The 17,406-nt window shown below is 52.1% G+C and overlaps 1 protein-coding gene across 1 annotated transcript in view; it reads right to left on the reverse strand.

Annotated features, from left to right (window-relative positions):
- Positions 1 to 218: 218 nt before the first annotated feature.
- Positions 219 to 17,406, reverse strand: part of KCNH3 (potassium voltage-gated channel subfamily H member 3) — a 70,664-nt gene continuing 53,476 nt past the window's right edge. The window contains exons 8-16 of the mRNA XM_083489918.1: positions 16,692 to 16,958; positions 14,060 to 14,259; positions 10,612 to 10,861; positions 9,198 to 9,412; positions 7,143 to 7,426; positions 5,914 to 6,017; positions 5,709 to 5,776; positions 463 to 1,366; positions 219 to 422 (exon numbers count right to left, since the gene is read on the reverse strand). Of these exons, the coding sequence (XP_083346044.1) occupies positions 764 to 1,366; positions 5,709 to 5,776; positions 5,914 to 6,017; positions 7,143 to 7,426; positions 9,198 to 9,412; positions 10,612 to 10,861; positions 14,060 to 14,259; positions 16,692 to 16,958 (1,991 nt within the window). The 3' untranslated portion in view covers positions 219 to 422; positions 463 to 763. The remainder of the gene's footprint in view (positions 423 to 462; positions 1,367 to 5,708; positions 5,777 to 5,913; positions 6,018 to 7,142; positions 7,427 to 9,197; positions 9,413 to 10,611; positions 10,862 to 14,059; positions 14,260 to 16,691; positions 16,959 to 17,406) is intronic.

Below are 17,406 nucleotides of genomic sequence, written 5' to 3' on the forward strand. Positions count from 1 at the left end.
GCAATGGTGGCAGAGAGACACGGGAGCGGCGTTGGTTTCACCCACGATATACTGCTGGGTGAAGCTGCCGTTGCGCTCTGCCCCTGGGTGATGTATCAATACATCGGCCAGGCCTAGTTAACATGCCACTTGTTCACTTTATCACCCCCCACTCACCCCTCCCTTGGTGTTGAGGACAATAAACCCCAAGCTAGAGTAATAGCTAGTAAACCATGAGGTCAGAGTCCAAAACGTACTTTTATTTTATAAAACGAGTGCCCGCTTTAGCCCAGCCCCAGTGCTGCAGATGGCTAGGAAAGTCCTCTGCCCTCCCACCAGAGGAACAGCATGCACAGTGGGATTCACAATCTTATCTCCCCCACCATCCCATGGCTAACAATCAAAAGTGCCAGAAGAAAGAAGTGAAGCTAAAACTGGGGTGGCTGTGTACATACACATATATATATATGTATGTGTACATACACACACACATATATAGAGAGTTGCATATTTCAAGCATCTGAGTTTGAAATGGATGTATTTTCCCGATCCAGGCAGGATAGGTCCAGCTTCTGTGTCTTGCTTTTGCTCCAGCCTGCTGCAGAGAATTCATAAGCTTGCGTTCCAGTTCTTTCTTCCCGTCCCTGTGTTGACAGCTGCTGCAGCCCTCTCTTGAAATGCCATATGGGGGCTTTTCGGCTCCTCTCTCCCCCCCCCCCCCCAAGCAAGTTAGCACCCAGTATTGCAAGACATTTCCCCCCCCCCAATGTTTCCAAAAGCAGACTCACAGGCCCGTGCCTTCCTCCTCCGGCCAGCAGGGGGCGCCGCACACAGACCCATCATCCCCAGTACCAATCAGCACCATCTCAAGGCTTGAGGAATCGCAGGCTTGAGTCCTGGAAGTTTTGGTTTCCGTGAGGCCCGTAGGGTCTGTGGGGGAGCAAGCTCGGGAAAGGGAGCTCTCTCTTTGGAGCTGGCTTGGCAGCTGTGCGTTGCTTCCCTGGTCCTTGGATCCGTGCCCCGCCGGCGAAATGGGCACCGTCTCGGAGTCCTTGCCCGGCCCCCGTGCCCAGTACATGCCGGGCCAGGGCGAGCTCTGTCCGGCCGGCGGTGCCCACATCCACTGTACCCTGCCACAGGCACCGTTGGGACAGGGGGCGGGTGGGACGCTGTGGGGGCAGAAGGCGGGCGGGAGTCCTGTGTCTACTCGGAGCGGACTTAGCAGAGGCGTGGCAGGAGTAGCATCTGCATGAGGAAAGGTCGTGTAGGCAGAAGGGTCGGCCCGCGAGTGCGTCGGCGTCTGGGAGAGAAGGAAGAGCTGCACGGCTTGGCGAAGGGAGTGCAGGCCTTCGCGCATTTGCTGAACCTGCCCAGAGAGCTCGGCCACCTGGGAAGCAAGACAAGGAGAAACCGGGTGAGTATTAGCAGCCTCTGTTTGCTTATACTCTTCTCTTGGGCGCAATAGCAACCTGGAAGTGGGGTAGGGCTTGGGCCATACAGTCGTACCTCGGAAGTCGAACGGAAGCTCCTGCAGCCAATCGGAAGCCCCGTCAGACATTCGGGTTCCAAAGAACATTCGCAAACCGGAACACTCACTTCCGGGTTCGCGGCGTTCGGAAGCCAAGGTATGACTGTATCTGGTTTTCAAGTTACAGATAGGTAGCCGTGTTGGTCTGCCATAGTCAAAATAAAAAAATTCCTTCCAGTAGCACCTTAAAGACCAACTAAGTTAGTTCTAGGTATGAGCTTTCGTGTGCATGCAGGTATGAGCTTTTTCGTGTGTATCTGAAGAAGTGTGCATGCACACGAAAGCTCATACCAAGAACTAACTTAGTTGGTCTTTAAGGTGCTACTGGAAAGAATTTTTTTATTTTGACTCTGGTTTTCAACATTGTGATACATCAGCAGCTAAATACTGTGATACATTCCAGACATTGTGATATATTGGTGTATCTTGGCTGCTTCTTCCTCCCCACCTTAGGGAGGAAGCGCCCATATCTCTCCAGGGCCCATACCTCTCCTAGCGGGCGCACAGTTTCCTAACACCTGATTCCAGGAGGAAATACAGTGGTGCCTCGCAAGACGAAATTAATTCGTTCCGCAAGTCTCTTCGTCTTGCGGTTTTTTCGTCTTGCGATGCACGGTTTCCCATAGGAATGCATTGAAAATCAATTAATGCGTTCCTAGGGAAACCGCCTTCAGACCAGGTCCGGGGACAGTCTGTCCCCGGACCTCTTCTGAAGGCTGGGGGGGGGGTCAAGGGCTTTTCTTCCCACCCCCAGCATTTTAAAAAAACCCTGGGACAGCGGAGGACTTCTCCGCTGTCCGGGGCGATCTTAAAATGCTGGCGGACGGCATTTTAAAATCGCCCCGGACAGCGGAGGACTTCTCCGCTGTCCGGGGCGATTTAAAAGCCCCTGGAAAGGCAGGCAGGGGGGACAAAGACTTTCGCCCCATGCCCGCCTTCAGAAGGTGTCCCCGCCCCCCCGCCCCACTTCGGAACAGCTTTCCGAAGTGGGGCGGCTAGGGCAGGTGTCCCCGCCCCCCCTCCCCACTTCGGAACAGCTTTCCGAAGTGGGGCGGCTGGGGCAGGTGTCCCCGCCCCCCCTCCCCACTTCGGAACAGCTGCAAAAGACGTCCGGGGGAAGCGGGGAAGCGAAGCGCTTCGCTTCCCCGCTTCCCCCGACGTGTTTTGCAGCAAGGGGCTGCAGGGAGATCGCTATCTCCCCCCAGCCCCTTGCGATCCTCCCCCGGCTGGAGAGGTGACGAGCGCCTATGGCAGGAGCCTCCATAGGCGCGCGTCACCTCTCCAGCTGGGAGAGCACGCGGGGGGCTAAAGCAGCCCCCTGCGACCCTCCCCCGGCTGGAGAGGTGACGCGCGCCTATGGAGGCTCCTGCCCCGCTCGGGATGGCAGTCCCGGCAGGGCAGACAGCTCTGCGCCGCCATCCCGAGCGGGGCGGGACTTAGCGCCCCGCTCGGGATGGCGGCACAGATCTGCCTGCAGTCCCAGGACGGCAGACAGCTCTGCGCTGGCATCCAGAGCAGGGCGGGACTTAGCGCCCCGCTTGGGATGGCGGCGCAGATGTGCCTGCAGTCCCCGGATGGCAGACAGCTTTGCGCGGCCATCTGGAGCGGGGCGGGCTTCTCCCCCGGCTCCCGATGGCCGTGCAGAGCCCGCGCTGATCCCGGCACGGCAGACAGCTCTGCGCCGCCATCCTGAGCGGGGCGGGACTTCTCTGCTGTCCCGGGGAGATTTTAAAATGCTGGGGGTCGGCAGCGAACGCTTCGCTCCCGCCCGCCAGCATTTTAAGATCGCCCGGGGCAGCGGAGAAGTCTCCGCTGTCCCGGGAAGGCAGGCGGGGGGAGCAAAGACTTTTGCCCCCCGCCGGCCTTCAGAAGAGGTCCAGGACCTCTTCTGAAGGCCGGCTGTGGGCGAAAGTCTTTGCTCCCGACCACCAGCAATTTAAAACAGGTCCCCGGAGATTTCCCTATGGGCTTTCGTCTTGCGAAGCAAGCCCATAGGGAAATTCGTCTTGCGAAGTGCCTCCGAAACAGAAAACCCTTTCGTCTTGCGGGTTTTCCGTCTTGCGAGGCATTCGTCTTGCGGGGTACCACTGTACATATCCCACCCTCCTGCCTGAAGGCAGCCACTGTGCCAAGTGCACAGAGCCTGTCCATTTTCACATGGGCGGGCCACCTCTTTCTCCCAGGAGGCCTGCCCATGTGAAGGCAAATGAGGCAATTGTGCCAGCTGGAGGTGGGGGGCTTGAACAGCTGATAAGCAGGCTTGCTTAAACTGCCCGCTTCTCAGATGATCAAGCCCCCACCTCGCAGGTTAAACTGCTCCACTGAGAGAAGCGCTTTGACGAAGCTGCCTGCCAGCTGCTTCTGAGTCTCTCTGGCACCAGAGGAGCATCTGCTGTTTCACCTGTGATATACTACTGGGTAGGCTGGGCAATAGATCCGAACTTAAGAATGGAAAGCGTAATGCTGGTGGTCAACAAAAGGTTTAAAGACTCTCTAAAGGCAAATTTTTAAAAATGTAGTACAGTGGTACCTCAGGTTACAGACACTTCAGGTTCACACTCTGCTAACCCAGAAATAGTACCTCGGGTTAAGAACTTTGCTTCAGGATGAGAACAGAAATTGTGCAGTGGCAGTGGGAGGCCCCATTAGCTAAAATGGTCCTTCAAGTTAAGAACAGTTTCAGGTTAAGAACGGACCTCCGGAACGAATTAAGTACTTAACCCGAGGTACCACTGTATAAACACCAACAATTGGGAAACACTGGCCTGCAAGCGCTCCAGTTGGAGAACAGCCTTTACCAAAGGTGTCATGGGCTTTGAAGACACTCAAACTCAGGACGAAAGGGAGAAACATGCTAAGAGGAAGGCACGCTTGGCAAATCCACACAGTGATCAACTCCTGCCTGGAAACCAATGTCCCCACTGTAGAAGGACTTGTGGATCCAGAATTGGCCTCCAAAGCCACTTACGGACTCATTGTTAAAACCATGATTATGGAAGACAATCTTACTGAGCTACGAGTGATCACCAAAGAAGAATATCGCCCAGGACCAGTATGGGAGGGGAGACTGCAATGACAGCTTCACTCAGCAGTGTATCGCTGGTGAAACCACCACCGCACTCTGCCCTGTAGAGGGAGAAACAAGCTGTATCAGCAAGGTGCCAATACAGCTTGTTCCTCCCTCTTTAAACTGCTTGGCTGAGGAGCACGCTGCTGCCCTTGCCTCAGCCAAGCAGTTTTACGGAGCCCACGGCAAGGAAGGGGGCTCCGTTAAAGTGCTCCCCCTTCCCAGCTGAGACCCCCGACCCTGCTTGCACATGAGTAGAAGCAGAGCTACCGCCTGGCTGCCTTCGCCAAGGTGGGTGTGCTGCGCCTTTCCTCCCAGAAAGACAGAGCCCATCCTCCCGGTGGAAGGCAGCCAGGCAGTGTAGGGGCTGGTTGATGCTGCTGGCAGGTCCAGTGCTTGCTAGCAGCCCCTCTCCGCAAGGTGCAGATAGGGTGGCTTTGCACCCCACGCCTTGTGGACTTTGCCTGGGAGGGTGGGCTGTGTCTTTCCTCCTGGGGTGAAGGACACCCGCTCCCCCCCCCCCAGAGGAAAGAGGCAGTGCACCCGTACAGGCGAAGGCAGTCAAACGCATAGAGCCTGACAGGCTCCCACCGCTTGGTCCGTCTTCGGGGAGTGGGGGGCAAGCGGGCAAGGTAGCTCACCCGCCCCCTGCAAGCGTTGGGGGGCTTGGGGCAGGAGCTCTTCCATCCCCCAGCTGAGCAGCAGCCTGGGGCCAGCTGTATTGACCGCAGCCCACAAGGCCCTGGAGTATCCCTAACCTTCGGCCCTCCAGATGTTTTGGACTACAGTTCCCATCATCCCTGACCACTAGTCCTGTTAGATAGGGATCATGGGAGTTGTAGGCCAAAACACCTGGAGGGCTGCAGGTTGGGGATGCCTGGGTTAAAGCGCTTCAGCTCCCGCAGTGAGAGCTGTGGCAGTTTCATCTGGCACCTTGCTGGCTGCAGCCAATGCAGCTTTTGTCAACATCAGGGTTTATCACCATTTGGCTGGTGATACACTGCAATGTTGAAAGCCCTACTGGCAGGTGATGCCGCCATCACGGTCTGGCCCTCATACCAGTCCTGGGCAATGTATCAATACATTGCCCAGGCCTATATATGAACCACTTTAAAACAAAAAAAACAACCTTACCGCTTGACGCAGTTTCTCAATGGTGTCGGCACCAGATAGCTCTGGGGGGATTGTGAGCAGGCCGCTGTCTGTAAGAAGAGAAGCGGACTGATTTAGCAAAGGCATGGGAAATGAAGCCCACAGGAGCTCACTGACCTGTGTGCTGCTACCACGTTTTCCTAATTATCATGCCTTGTTCCCTGTAAGGCCATGCAGAATGGTTTACCTGTGCCAGGTGAAGGGCTGCTGTAGTCCGGGCCCGAATGACCGAGGCGGAAACTAAACATGGGTTTGTCGGAACCAGATCCGTCTTCTATGCCGTCTACAACCCTTCAGAGGGAGATAGGAAGGGGGGACAGAGCATGTCAAATACAGCCCTAGGAGGATGGAATTCTATACCCCAGATCCCCAAGCCTGTCCCTATGGAGTAACCAGAAGACTCCCAAGCACAAGCTCACATTCCAGTAATGGGACAGAACACATTGAGAGGGGCATTGTCAGGTTCTTAGGAGACAAGTGCCACAGGTGGCTCAGGTACGCCGGATGGGGACTGAGAGCACATGGGCAGCAGATGTTTCCTGCAGGAGAAAAACCCTTCCATGCCCCCTCTCTGTGAGAACTCAAATGCTGGGAACTCTTCAGCGGTGTCTATAGAAGCACGTTATTCATCTGTTATACTGTATCAGTCACATTTTACACTGAAGCGTCTCAAAGCAACTTACAGGATAAAAATAGAAATAACAGGGATAAAAATAACAAGGAACATTAAAACCAAATATAAGAACAGCAATAAAACAAAACCTACATTGTGTGTCTGTTTTTGTGTCTAAAACAACTCCTACCACCCCGCTTCATGCCTGTGATTTCTTTTTATTCTCGTCCTTTAACTGGTTACCCTCCATATTAAAGACCAAAGGGCCTGGGTAAATAGAAGTATTTTTGCCTGCAGTTTGAAAGCATACAATAAGGGTGCCATGTATGCGTCCGAGGAGAGGACACTCCGTAAGTTGGAAGCCACGACTGAAAAAGCCTGTTCTTGTGTCCTCACCCTCTGCAACTCCCTTGGAGACAGCCCACTGAGAAGGGTGTCAGATTATGAATGCAGTGTCCGGATTCATGTTGGGAGAGATGGTTCTTGCAGGTTCTGAGCTGCCTGTGGGTTTTATAGGTCAAAAGCAGCACTTTGAAATAAGCCTGTAGACTAATTGGTAGGCGTTGCAGTCATGCCAACATTGCTGTTACACCTGCAGACCATCTTGCCCTGATCAGCAATCTGGCTGCTAAATTCTGCACCCGCTGCAGTTTCAAAGGCAGTCCCACATATAACACACTGCAGTAATCTTACCCAGAGATTGTCAGAGCCTAGACAACAAGCTAGGCTATCCCACGCCACTGCCTGTGTTCTCCATTCAACTGCTCTGTTCATCTTCTTGTCTGTCTTTGCGTGCTCCTTACCTGGGGCTGAGGTCTGGGGGGCCACTGCAGGGAGCTGTATGTAGCCGCAACGCCGTGGGACGTGAGGAAGTTTCAGGAGGTGGGTGGCGTGGAAAGCCTGGCCGTGGCGGGTGATTGCTGTGGCCTCCAGCGGAAGAGGGGAGCAAGGGGCTGGAGGGCTCGTCCACAGCCTCTGTGGGCAAGCACGGAGTTCTGCGGCGTGAAGGGAACGAAGTATCAGAGTCCTTCCCCAAGGTGGAAAGCAACGCGGTGGGTGCCCTGTTGCTCAGCGATGGGGTCTCAGCCTGCAAAGGAAGGAAAAGCAGATGCCGCCTTTTTCTGTTGCCGCATTTACAACCTGCTGCCTTCTCTGAATTGTCCCCTGCAAAAGGGGGAAATGATTAGACACTGACCTATAGAGCATAAGGCAATGAGCTGATTCTACAAGAGAGATGCATGTGCAAGAGAAGCCCAAACCAATTGTGACTTTCTGCATTTGCACGCAGCAGAATTCTTGCATCCAGGAGTGACATTCATTGCAGTGTTTATGCGGGTTTTCCACTGACCTGACATACATGTGGATATTAAAAACCTCTTCACTTTGAACAGAGCCTTCCATCTTAATCTTTTGACTAGACGAAGACCAGTTTTGGAGTCCTCATAGTGAGGCTACAGTTGCCAACTATATCCAGAAAGAATCCCTGGTTCATTTACTACATCCACTTCTTTCAGGTCAGTTCCAGACTGGGCTCTGGGCCATCCATTGTGTTAGGTCCAGAATCAATCCAGATTGGGCTCAGTACTGCCGAGATACATCTAGGCCCACAGTTGATCAGGGGCTACAGTTTCCCCACTGCTGAGCTGCCACCTTCAATCAGATGAGTTCTCTCTGTGTGTTACGTGCATGTATGTTGTGTGGGAGACGGCAGGGAGTGGAGAATACAGCTCAGCAGAGCAGGAAAGAGGGAGCCCACTGCTGCTGGGCGAGAAAGCTCCCCTTTTCTACTAAACAGCATGGAAGCAAAGCAAGCTGGCTGTGGAGAAAGGGAACACCCTTGCTCAGTGCACAGACTGGAATCCAAGCAAGTAAGATGTGTATGTGCATGGATGCAGGCATACTTTGGCTCTGACCACTGCTGGTATGTGGCCTGCAGACACACTTTTGTGGGGCGGTGGGAAAATTCCTTACGCTATCTAGGTCCTGGCAATGCAGCAATCGTATCATTGCTACCGTTGCTCTCATGCCATGGATGCAACCCTGCATCCCCATTTCTCCCCAGAAATTGGGGGTGCCAGGGTCAGAGAAGAAATGGCTGAGAGCTCAGCTAATGGTATAAAAGTGGTAAATGCACCAGCTGTGCTAGGTGTGTCCAAGCAAGCAGGAACTAGGTGAACTCTCTAATTGTTACCACCTTCCCCAGATGACCCAACGTTGCCAAGGAGGCTGGTCCAGACACAATCTGGGTTAGCCTAGACACCCATCAGACTCCTAGGAAAGTAATTTATTAGCTCTGGATTAGCTCTGGAGTGGGTGCTGAAGAGTTGGCCAGTCGTATCTGAGGCTGCATCTGGATAATTGCTTTCTAGGTTAAGTTGAAAGGGCAATAAGAACAAAGAGCTCTGCCTAATGACAGTGTCACAAAGGGGTGTCTCCACAAAGCCACTGTTTTGTAGGAAGAGTTCAAGTGCATACTGGAAAACTAAGTTCGCACAGTTAAAGTGGTTTTGGGGATTCTGTCACCAATCTACTTTTTTAAAAAAAGAATTGGACATTATGCAGTTTTGAAAGCAACAGGAAAATGAATTGAACAACATGGAATGAATGAATGACTAAAAGGCAGGCATGTAAACATCCCACAAGCAAATGAGAATAAATGATTGTCATATCACAGATCAGAACAAATGCTCAGTAAAGACCCAGACACAATCCAACCCTTTGTGCAAGCAAATCAGGACGAATGTTCAATAAACAGGTCACATTGAAGGGCCTTAGTTCACCCACGACCCTTTCAAAGGCATTTGTTGCTTACTCCTTACAGTGCTTTCCTCCCTGTTGCAGCTGTTCTTTCCACTCACCTGGAAGCTGCTGCCTCCGCCCAGGTTGTAGCTGAGCTCGCACGGGAGCTCGTGGCGAAATTTGCTGGCAAATTCTGGGTAGAGCTCCAGGCTGGCGAGAAGGCCAGGCAAGCTCAGGCATTGCAGGTCACAGTAGGTGAGGCCCCGCACGTCCGCGTTGGCCTGGACCGCCTCCTCCCTGGATGTGATGTGGCAACCGATTAGGTCCCCCTTACCTGAAAGAACGAAAGGCAATTTGTGAGATCCAACTCGCAAAATAGTACTAGCCGCAGTTTTGAATGAGGCACCTTCTCCCTTGGCATCAAAAGGTCCGCCGAGCTAGTTCTGTCGAACCCTGTTGCGAGGGTGGTGGTGCACACCTGGGTCTGCCAACCTGCAGCACCTACCTGGATTGCCTTAGCAAGAGAAGCAGGGTGCTGGTTTTCAAAAGGAGCTAAAGGAACCCCCAAACTGGAAAGTGGCATTGGCAGGGCTTAAGAGTTGAGGACACAGAACAGAATGGGAATCTGATCTTCATCTTTGGGGTGGAAATGTTCCAGTTGTCTTGGCGGTGTATAAAACTTCAAGATGCTGGTGCGGAGTGATATGCTTAATTTCCCCTCCATCTAAAAACTTTACAGTGGTGCCCCACAAGACGAATGCCTCGCAAGATGGAAAACTCGCTAGACGAAAGAGTTTTCCGTTTTGGAGGTGCTTCGCAAAACGAATTTCCTATGGGCTTGCTTCGCAAGACGACAATGTATTGCGAGTTCCTGCTGGTTTTCCCCCCTCCCCCCCCTTTACTAAGCCGCTAAGCCGCTTATCAGCTGATCCGATCAGCAGATAAACTGCTAAAAGCCGCTAATAGCGCTAATCCGCTAATCCTTCAATGGGCTTGCTTCGCAAGACAAAAAACCGCTAGACGAAGAGAATCACAGAACGGATTCTTTTCGTCTTGCGAGGCACCACTATATTATTATTTATTGAATTTATATACCGCTCTATACCCGGGGGTCTCAGGACAGTTCACAGAATAAAATCAAGATATAAAACCACAAAATACCCAATAAAAATATAAACAGCAACCCAACACCCACCCCCCAACACACACAAAAAACTCACATTTTAAAAGGGTAAATCAGATCAACTAAAGGCCTAGTTAAAAAAGAATGATTTTGCCTGGTGCCTAAAGGTGTACAATGAAGGTGCCAGGCAAACTTTCCTGGGGAGAGCATTCCACAGATGGGGAGCCACTGCAGAGAAGGCCTGCTCTCATGTCAAGGAGAAGACCCTAGTCTGAACCTTTGGTTTTCCACATGCAGCAGCTCTTAAGCAGAGGAGTCTACCTGCCTGTTCCTCCCTCCCAAATGCCATCAAATATCCCACCCCTTCTAGGAGGGAAGAGAAGGGGCAGGAACAAAAGAGGTCCCCGTACCTAGGATGGCAAGCACAGTGCCGTCTTTGAGCACCTCCATGGAGCCCGAGCAGACAAGGTAGAGGGCCTGAAGGGCATCCCCCTGCCGGATCAGGTACTCTCCTGGCGTGCAGAACGACGTGCGGACGCTGAGCGAAAGGGAGCGCCGGCAGCCCCGGCTGGCCCCCTCAAAGAGGGGCAGCTGCAGCAGATCCTTGTGCAAATGGAGAGCGATGTCTGCACGAAGTTCATCCGGGAGGCTCTGCAGCAACTGGAGGGAGGAAAGGGAGGCAATAGTCACGGTGGCAGCATCACGACTGGTACCATCATCAACATGTGGACTGGTGGTGCACTCCCCACTGCTTTTCCCCAAAAGCACATCACAAAAGTGACGGAAGTGAGAGAAGAGAGTCTGGACCCAAACACCCTCCATCGCTACTAATGGCAACCGAGTATATAAAATTCAAGTGTAGAGACCACATCACAATGGAGGACAAAATGAAAATTACAGAGTAGATTCTACGGTTTGTGGTCTCTTACCATAGTGACTTCCTTCCCTCCCTCCCTCTTTCTCTCTCTCACACACACACAGACATTCCTTTCTCTTTCTTTCTTTCTTTCTTTCTTTCTTTCTTTCTTTCTTTCTTTCTTTCTTTCTTTCTCTCTCTCTCTCTCTCTCTCTCTCTCTCTCTCTCTCTCACACACACACACACCCACACACACACACCCACACACACACCCCAAGTCCCCCAAATGGATGGCCTCTATGGCTCTACCCTTCAACCCCAGCTTTTGGAAGGAGGCTTTTGGAAAGAGTGATTCAGCCCAAGATTTACAAGGAGCAGCAGATCTTTCTTCCTGAATGCAGAGAGTCAGTGTAAGTCACGATTAGCATGCAAGATTTGGACTGGGGTGGTCTGGATCGAAAGCCTCCGTTGTTCCTCATTGTGGGACCCACAGCCAGTCACACAACCCATTGCTGATACAGTCACACCTTGGCTATCGAATGAAATGCGTTCCGAAAGTCCGTTCAACTTCTGAAAATGTTAGAAAGCCAAGGTGTGGCTTCTGATTGGCTGCAGGAGCTTCCTGCAGCCAATTGGAAGCCGCGTCAGGCATTCGGGTTCCAAAGAACATTTGCAAACTGAATCACTCACTTCCAGGTTTGTGGCGTTCGGGAACCAAAACGTTTGATTCGTAAGGCGCTCGACAACCAAGGTACGACTGTACACATCGTCGTGACTCGTGAGGATAACGCCTTCTACATTGCTTTGAATCCCTTGGGAGTAAGGATGGGATGGCAATGTGGCAAAACAAACATACTGTTTAATTCCACCTGCATCTGCTACGTTTCTATCTGAGATTGGGGATAGTGCGGAATTTTGCAGTGGGCACCAAACAGCACCTGACGAACAATGGCTTGTTTTGTTTTGAAACAGGTTTCAAGCCCGTACCCCTGAAAAGATACGGGAAGGTTTTGTGAAACATCGTGTGCCTTAGAGGAAACATTTTCCACCGGCCAGGACACTGCTGCTGCTCTTCCCCTCTCCATGACCAGCAGAATAAAACCACACAAAAACCCAGCACACAGGCTTGGCTTGATATGAAGGTCTTACACAAGCGGCAGAATTCAGCTGCTCATTTTGATGTCTCCCGCCTTCTGTTTTAGCACCATGTGCACACAGCTCTTCCCACACCCAAGCGATGCTCCAGAATACCAGTTGCTGGAAGCCACGGGAAAGGGAGAGAGAGCTCTCCTGCTCAAATCCTCCTCGCTGGTTTCCCACTGGCATCTGGGTGACCGCTGGGAGGACCGGATGCTGCACTAGATGCAGGGCTCTTCTTCCATCCTTGGGAAAAGGTCTCACAGGTGTGCTTCCCTTTCCTCCTCCCCACCAGGCTCTGATAGGCCAGTTTGATACAATGGACTACCTTCTAGCTCAGTGATTTCCCCAAAGTGGGCAGTGGGATTCCCTAGCGGGGCACTAAGAAGCAAGGGGGTAGCAAGGAGACGCTGGTGGTGTAAGTGACTACAGTGGTACCTCGGGTTAAGTACTTAATTTGTTCCGGAGGTCCGTTCTTAACCTGAAACTGTTCTTAAACTGAAGCACCACTTAAGCTAATGGGGCCTCCTGCTGCCGCCGCGCTGCCAGAGCACAATTTCTGTTCTCATCCTGAAGCAAAGTTCTTAACCTGAAGCACTATTTCTGCGTTAGTGGAGTCTGTAACCTGAAGCGTATGTAACCCGAGGTACCACTGTATAACACTTTGAAAAGCTGGCATCACTGGATCAAGTGAATAAATGAATTTTTGGATTTTGAATAAATGTGCAATTGTTTCTGTGTCGAATTTTATTATGCTAGCCTCAGTGGGTCGAGCAAACCGCTCTTCTGATTAATGGTTGTTGTTTTTTTTGTTTACAGGGTAGGGAGTGCTGGGGAGGAGCTCAAGGAACCAACCCCCCCCCCCCCAAGTTAGGGAACCATTAATGCAGCTGTTCTGCAATGAAAGATGGTCAGAGGGGAAGATTCTGAATGGAATGCAAGGTTTGGCACCCCCAAACTTGGCCCTCCAGATGTTTTGGGACTACAACTCCCATCATCCCTAGCTAACAGGACCAGTGGTCAGGGATGATGGGAATTGTAGTCCCAAAACATCTGGAGGGCTGAGTTTGGGGGTGCCTGGTTTAAGGTTAAAGCACTGACTGTGTGTAGGACGACGAGGGCGGATTTCAGCAAGGACTGGGGGGGAGCAAACATTTCCATTAGTTTATGCTCGCCTACTCTTATTTCCTTGCCCCCTTAATAGCCAAATCACTTTTTCTATGCATTCATTGCTACGTCACTGTATTCCACTCTTCCTGGCATCTCTCAGCCCTCAGAAAAAACCCCAAGGGTTCAGCATGGCACATCATGCCCCTTGCCCAATTTTATCCTTATCACAACTCTGTGAAGCAGAGAGTGAAGGGGACTATGCCACTCCCCTGAACTGCATGGTGTCCAGGAGTATAGCCTTGGATTTGATTTTAGGAAGCGTTCAGCAGAACAGAAGGCTTTGCCGATGTTCCTGAGGCACTTGCGCACTGCTGAGGTGCCCTAATCTATACTTCCTCACCAGCTGCTCTCCCTGTCTCCTCCCAATCCCCTGCCCCTTGGGGGGAAAGCTTCTGGGTGGGAGAGCCAGTGTGGTGTAGTGGTTAAGAGCAGTAGACTCGTAATCTGGTGAACCGGGTTCGCGTCTCCGCTCCTCCACATGCAGCTGCTGGGTGACCTTGGGCCAGTCACACTTCTCTGAAGTCTCTCAGCCCCACTCACCTCACAGGGTCTTTGTTGTGGGGGAGGAAAGGAAAGGAGAATGTTAGCCGCTTTGAGACTCCTTAAAGGGAGTGAAAGGCGGGATATCAAATCCAAACTCTTCTTCTTCTTCCTCGTGGTTCGGGCCCACACCCCACCCAGGCTTCCCACCTCACCTCACGAGTATCGATGCCGTTGCTGGCGCTCCAGGTGGCCTGGAAGTACTCCAGCATGCGCTGCTTCAGCGGCGGAGGGATGCGGTGGATGCGGATGTAATCGCGCAGGTCACGCGTGCGGCTGTGGTAGAGGAAGCGGCGCGCATACATGCGCTGGATGATGGCGGTCACGTTCCCGAAGACTACTGCGTGCATCAAGGCTGGGGGGGGGAGGGAGAGGAGAGGGAGGAAAGCTGCGTGAAAGGTAGTCCACCAAACATGGAGCAGAATGTCCCCTCTGCCACCCCTTAACGTGGGATAAATGTTTACCCTGTTCTGCCTACCTGTGCAAAGTCCAAGCATTATATGTGACCTAAAAGCACAAGCAAGACATGGCGTCTAAGACGCTGGTCTTCCCCGCCCTGCCTTGCCCTGAACAAAAATCCATTGACCTGCAACCTACGTACATTGGCTCCCAGTACGTTTCCGAGCATAATTCAAAGTGTTGGTGCTGACCTTTAAAGCCCTAAACGGCCTCGGCCCTGAAGGAGCGTCTCCACCCCCTATCGTTCAGCCCAGACACTGAGGTCCAGCTCTGAGGACCTTTTGGCAGTTCCCTTATTGCGAGAAGTGAGGTTACAGGGAACCAGGCAGAGGGCCTTCTTGGTAGTGGTGCCTGCCCTGCGGAACACCCTCCCTCCAGATGTCAAGGAAATAAACAACTATCTGACTTTTAGAAGACATCTAAAGGCAGCTCTGTATTGGGAAGTTTTTAATGTTTGATGTTTTCTCGTGTTTTTAATATTCTGCTGGGAGCCACCCAGGGTGGCTGGGGAAACCCAGCCAGATGGTAGGGGTATAAATTTATTACTACTACTACTACTACTACTACTACTACTACTACTACGCAGGTTGCAGAATTCTGAGGTAGTAGAATGTACCTCTTCAGGCTGCAGGTGGTGGGTAAATTTTTTGAAATGCCCCCCCCCCCAAGCAGGTAATTAAATTCCCTGCAAGTAATTTTTTTAAAAAAGGAGCACCACTGTACTAGTTTTCTACTTGCTTTGGTGCTTTTCACATAAAAAAGGGTAAAGGGACCCCTGACCATTAGGCTCAGTCGTGGCCGACTCTGGGGTTGCGGCGCTCATCTTGCTTTACTGGCCAAGGGAGCCGGCGAACAGCTTCTGGGTCATGTGGCCAGCATGACTAAGCTGCTTCTGGAGAACCAGAGCAGCGCACGGAAATGCCGTTTACCTTCCCGCCGGAGTGGTACCTATTTATCTACTTGTACTTTGACGTGCTTTCGAACTGCTAGGTTGGCAGGAGCAGGGACCGAGCAACGGGAGCTCACCCCGTCACGGGGATTCGAACTGCCGACCTTCTGATCGGCAAATCCTAGGCTCTGTGGTTTAACCCACAGCGCCACCCGCGTCCCTGCTTTTCACACGAGGGAGCATTAAAAACACAATTTCTCATCCCCCCTCACCTGCAGCGTAAAGTAGTACAGGCCATTCCACCACCTCAGAAGTTAACCCATCTCACTCCAAGCTCATTCTGCTGCATTTGCAGGCCTCAGTAGAAACAGAGCTGCAGATGAGACCCTGTGCCGCGTATTTCTCTCTCTTTTTAATCCTCCTGGGGGTGAGGGGGAACTGGCTTTTCACCTCCAGTTCATTAACTTTAGCAGAAGCTGAAGGTATTCCCTAATTTTGAGACCGCTCCACAGTGCACAGAAACAGGTGCTGGGTGCAGAATCCAGCACCCCAAGACTTTCTGCTTTCGTTTTCTAGGACAGCAGGCATGAGTGCAGCAGGCCTTGGCTAAGCTTGTGGACATTCCCGTCCCTGTCCAAGAATGCCACAAACTCCCAACGCTTGGGCCCACCTGCATCCTCCTTGCTGATGGTTGGCAAGAGTGGATACTAACCGCAGATCCTCATGTTTCCCCCTTCTCGTTTATTTCCTACCTTCTTCCATCTAAGGACAGTGGGTTGGTGGGATCTGATGTTGGACTGCAACTCCCATCATCCCTGACCATTGATCTTGCTTGCTGGGGCTTGCTGGGAGTTGAAGTCCGACAACAGCTAGAGAGAGTTTGGATTTGATATCCCGCTTTATCACTACCCGAAGGAGTCTCAAAGCAGCTAACATTCTCCTTTCCCTTCCTTCCCCACAACAAACACTCTGTGAGGTGAGTGGGGCTGAGAGACTTCAGAGAAGTGTGACTGGCCCAAGGTCACTCAGCAGCTGCATGTGGAGGAGCGGGGAATCAAACCTGGTTCACCAGATTACGAATCTACTGATCTTAACCACTACACAACACTGGCTCTGGCCTGTATTGAACCAACCATTTTAAAGAACTGGGGCCGTGAAACTACCTTCCTGCCGTAAGGGAAGGTTCTCAAAACACCAGTACTGCCTTGCTGCTGGATTTTTGGGACAGCACCAAATTAAAAGCCGTATTTATAGAAGGTGCTTGCCCCGTGGTTGTCATGATAACCAGATTGCCCAGGAGCTACGAAAAGGGAAACGAGGGGGAAGAGCAGAATGACATGTTGTTGTTGTTTTCTTTTTTTAATAAAACAGCAAAACAAAACCTGCCGATGCTCCTCACTCCCAGCCCACTGCCGCCCCAGGCTTAGGGCCTTACTCACCCCCCACCAGCATGGTGCAGATGGAGAAAATCTTCTCCGAGTCGGTGTTTGCCGACACGTTGCCAAAGCCCACACTGGTTAAGCTGCTGAGGGCGAAGTACAGGGAGGTGATATAAGCGCTTCTCAGCGAGGGCCCCCCTAAAAGCTCCCACGTGCTGCCGTTCAGAGCCGGACTGGTCCCGTTGGCGGAGTCGTCCTCAGCGCTGCTGTTCCTCTGAGCCAAGTAGTAGGGCGTCTCGAGGCGACGGGCCAACTCCTGCAGCCACCCTGGGAGGAAGAGGAAGGGGGAAAAGCAGGTTACAGTGGTGCCTCGCAAGACAAAAAGAATCCGTTCTGTGATGCTCTTCGTCTAGCGGTTTTTTCGTCTTGCGAAGCAAGCCCATTGAAGGATTAGCGGATTAGCGCTATTAGCGGCTTATCGGATCAGCTGATAAGCGGCTTAGTGGCTTAGAAAAGGGGGGGGGAAAGGAAAAAAAACCCGCAGGAACTCGCAAGACATTTTCGTCTTGCGAAGCAAGCCCATAGGAGATTCGTTTTGCGAAGCACCTCCAAAACGGAAAACTCTTTCGTCTAGCGAGTTTTCCGTCTTGCGAGGCATTTGTCTTGCGGGGCACCACTGTATTAGAAAGGTCCTCTCCTCCGGAAAGCTAGCTGGTGAAAACCTTCAAAGAAACCAAGGATCTGGAAAAGGGTGTAGCATCATTTAAATATGTAT

This window comes from Podarcis liolepis (assembly GCF_965112155.1).
Source record: "Podarcis liolepis genome assembly, chromosome: 2".
Lineage (NCBI taxonomy): Eukaryota > Metazoa > Chordata > Lepidosauria > Squamata > Lacertidae > Podarcis > Podarcis liolepis.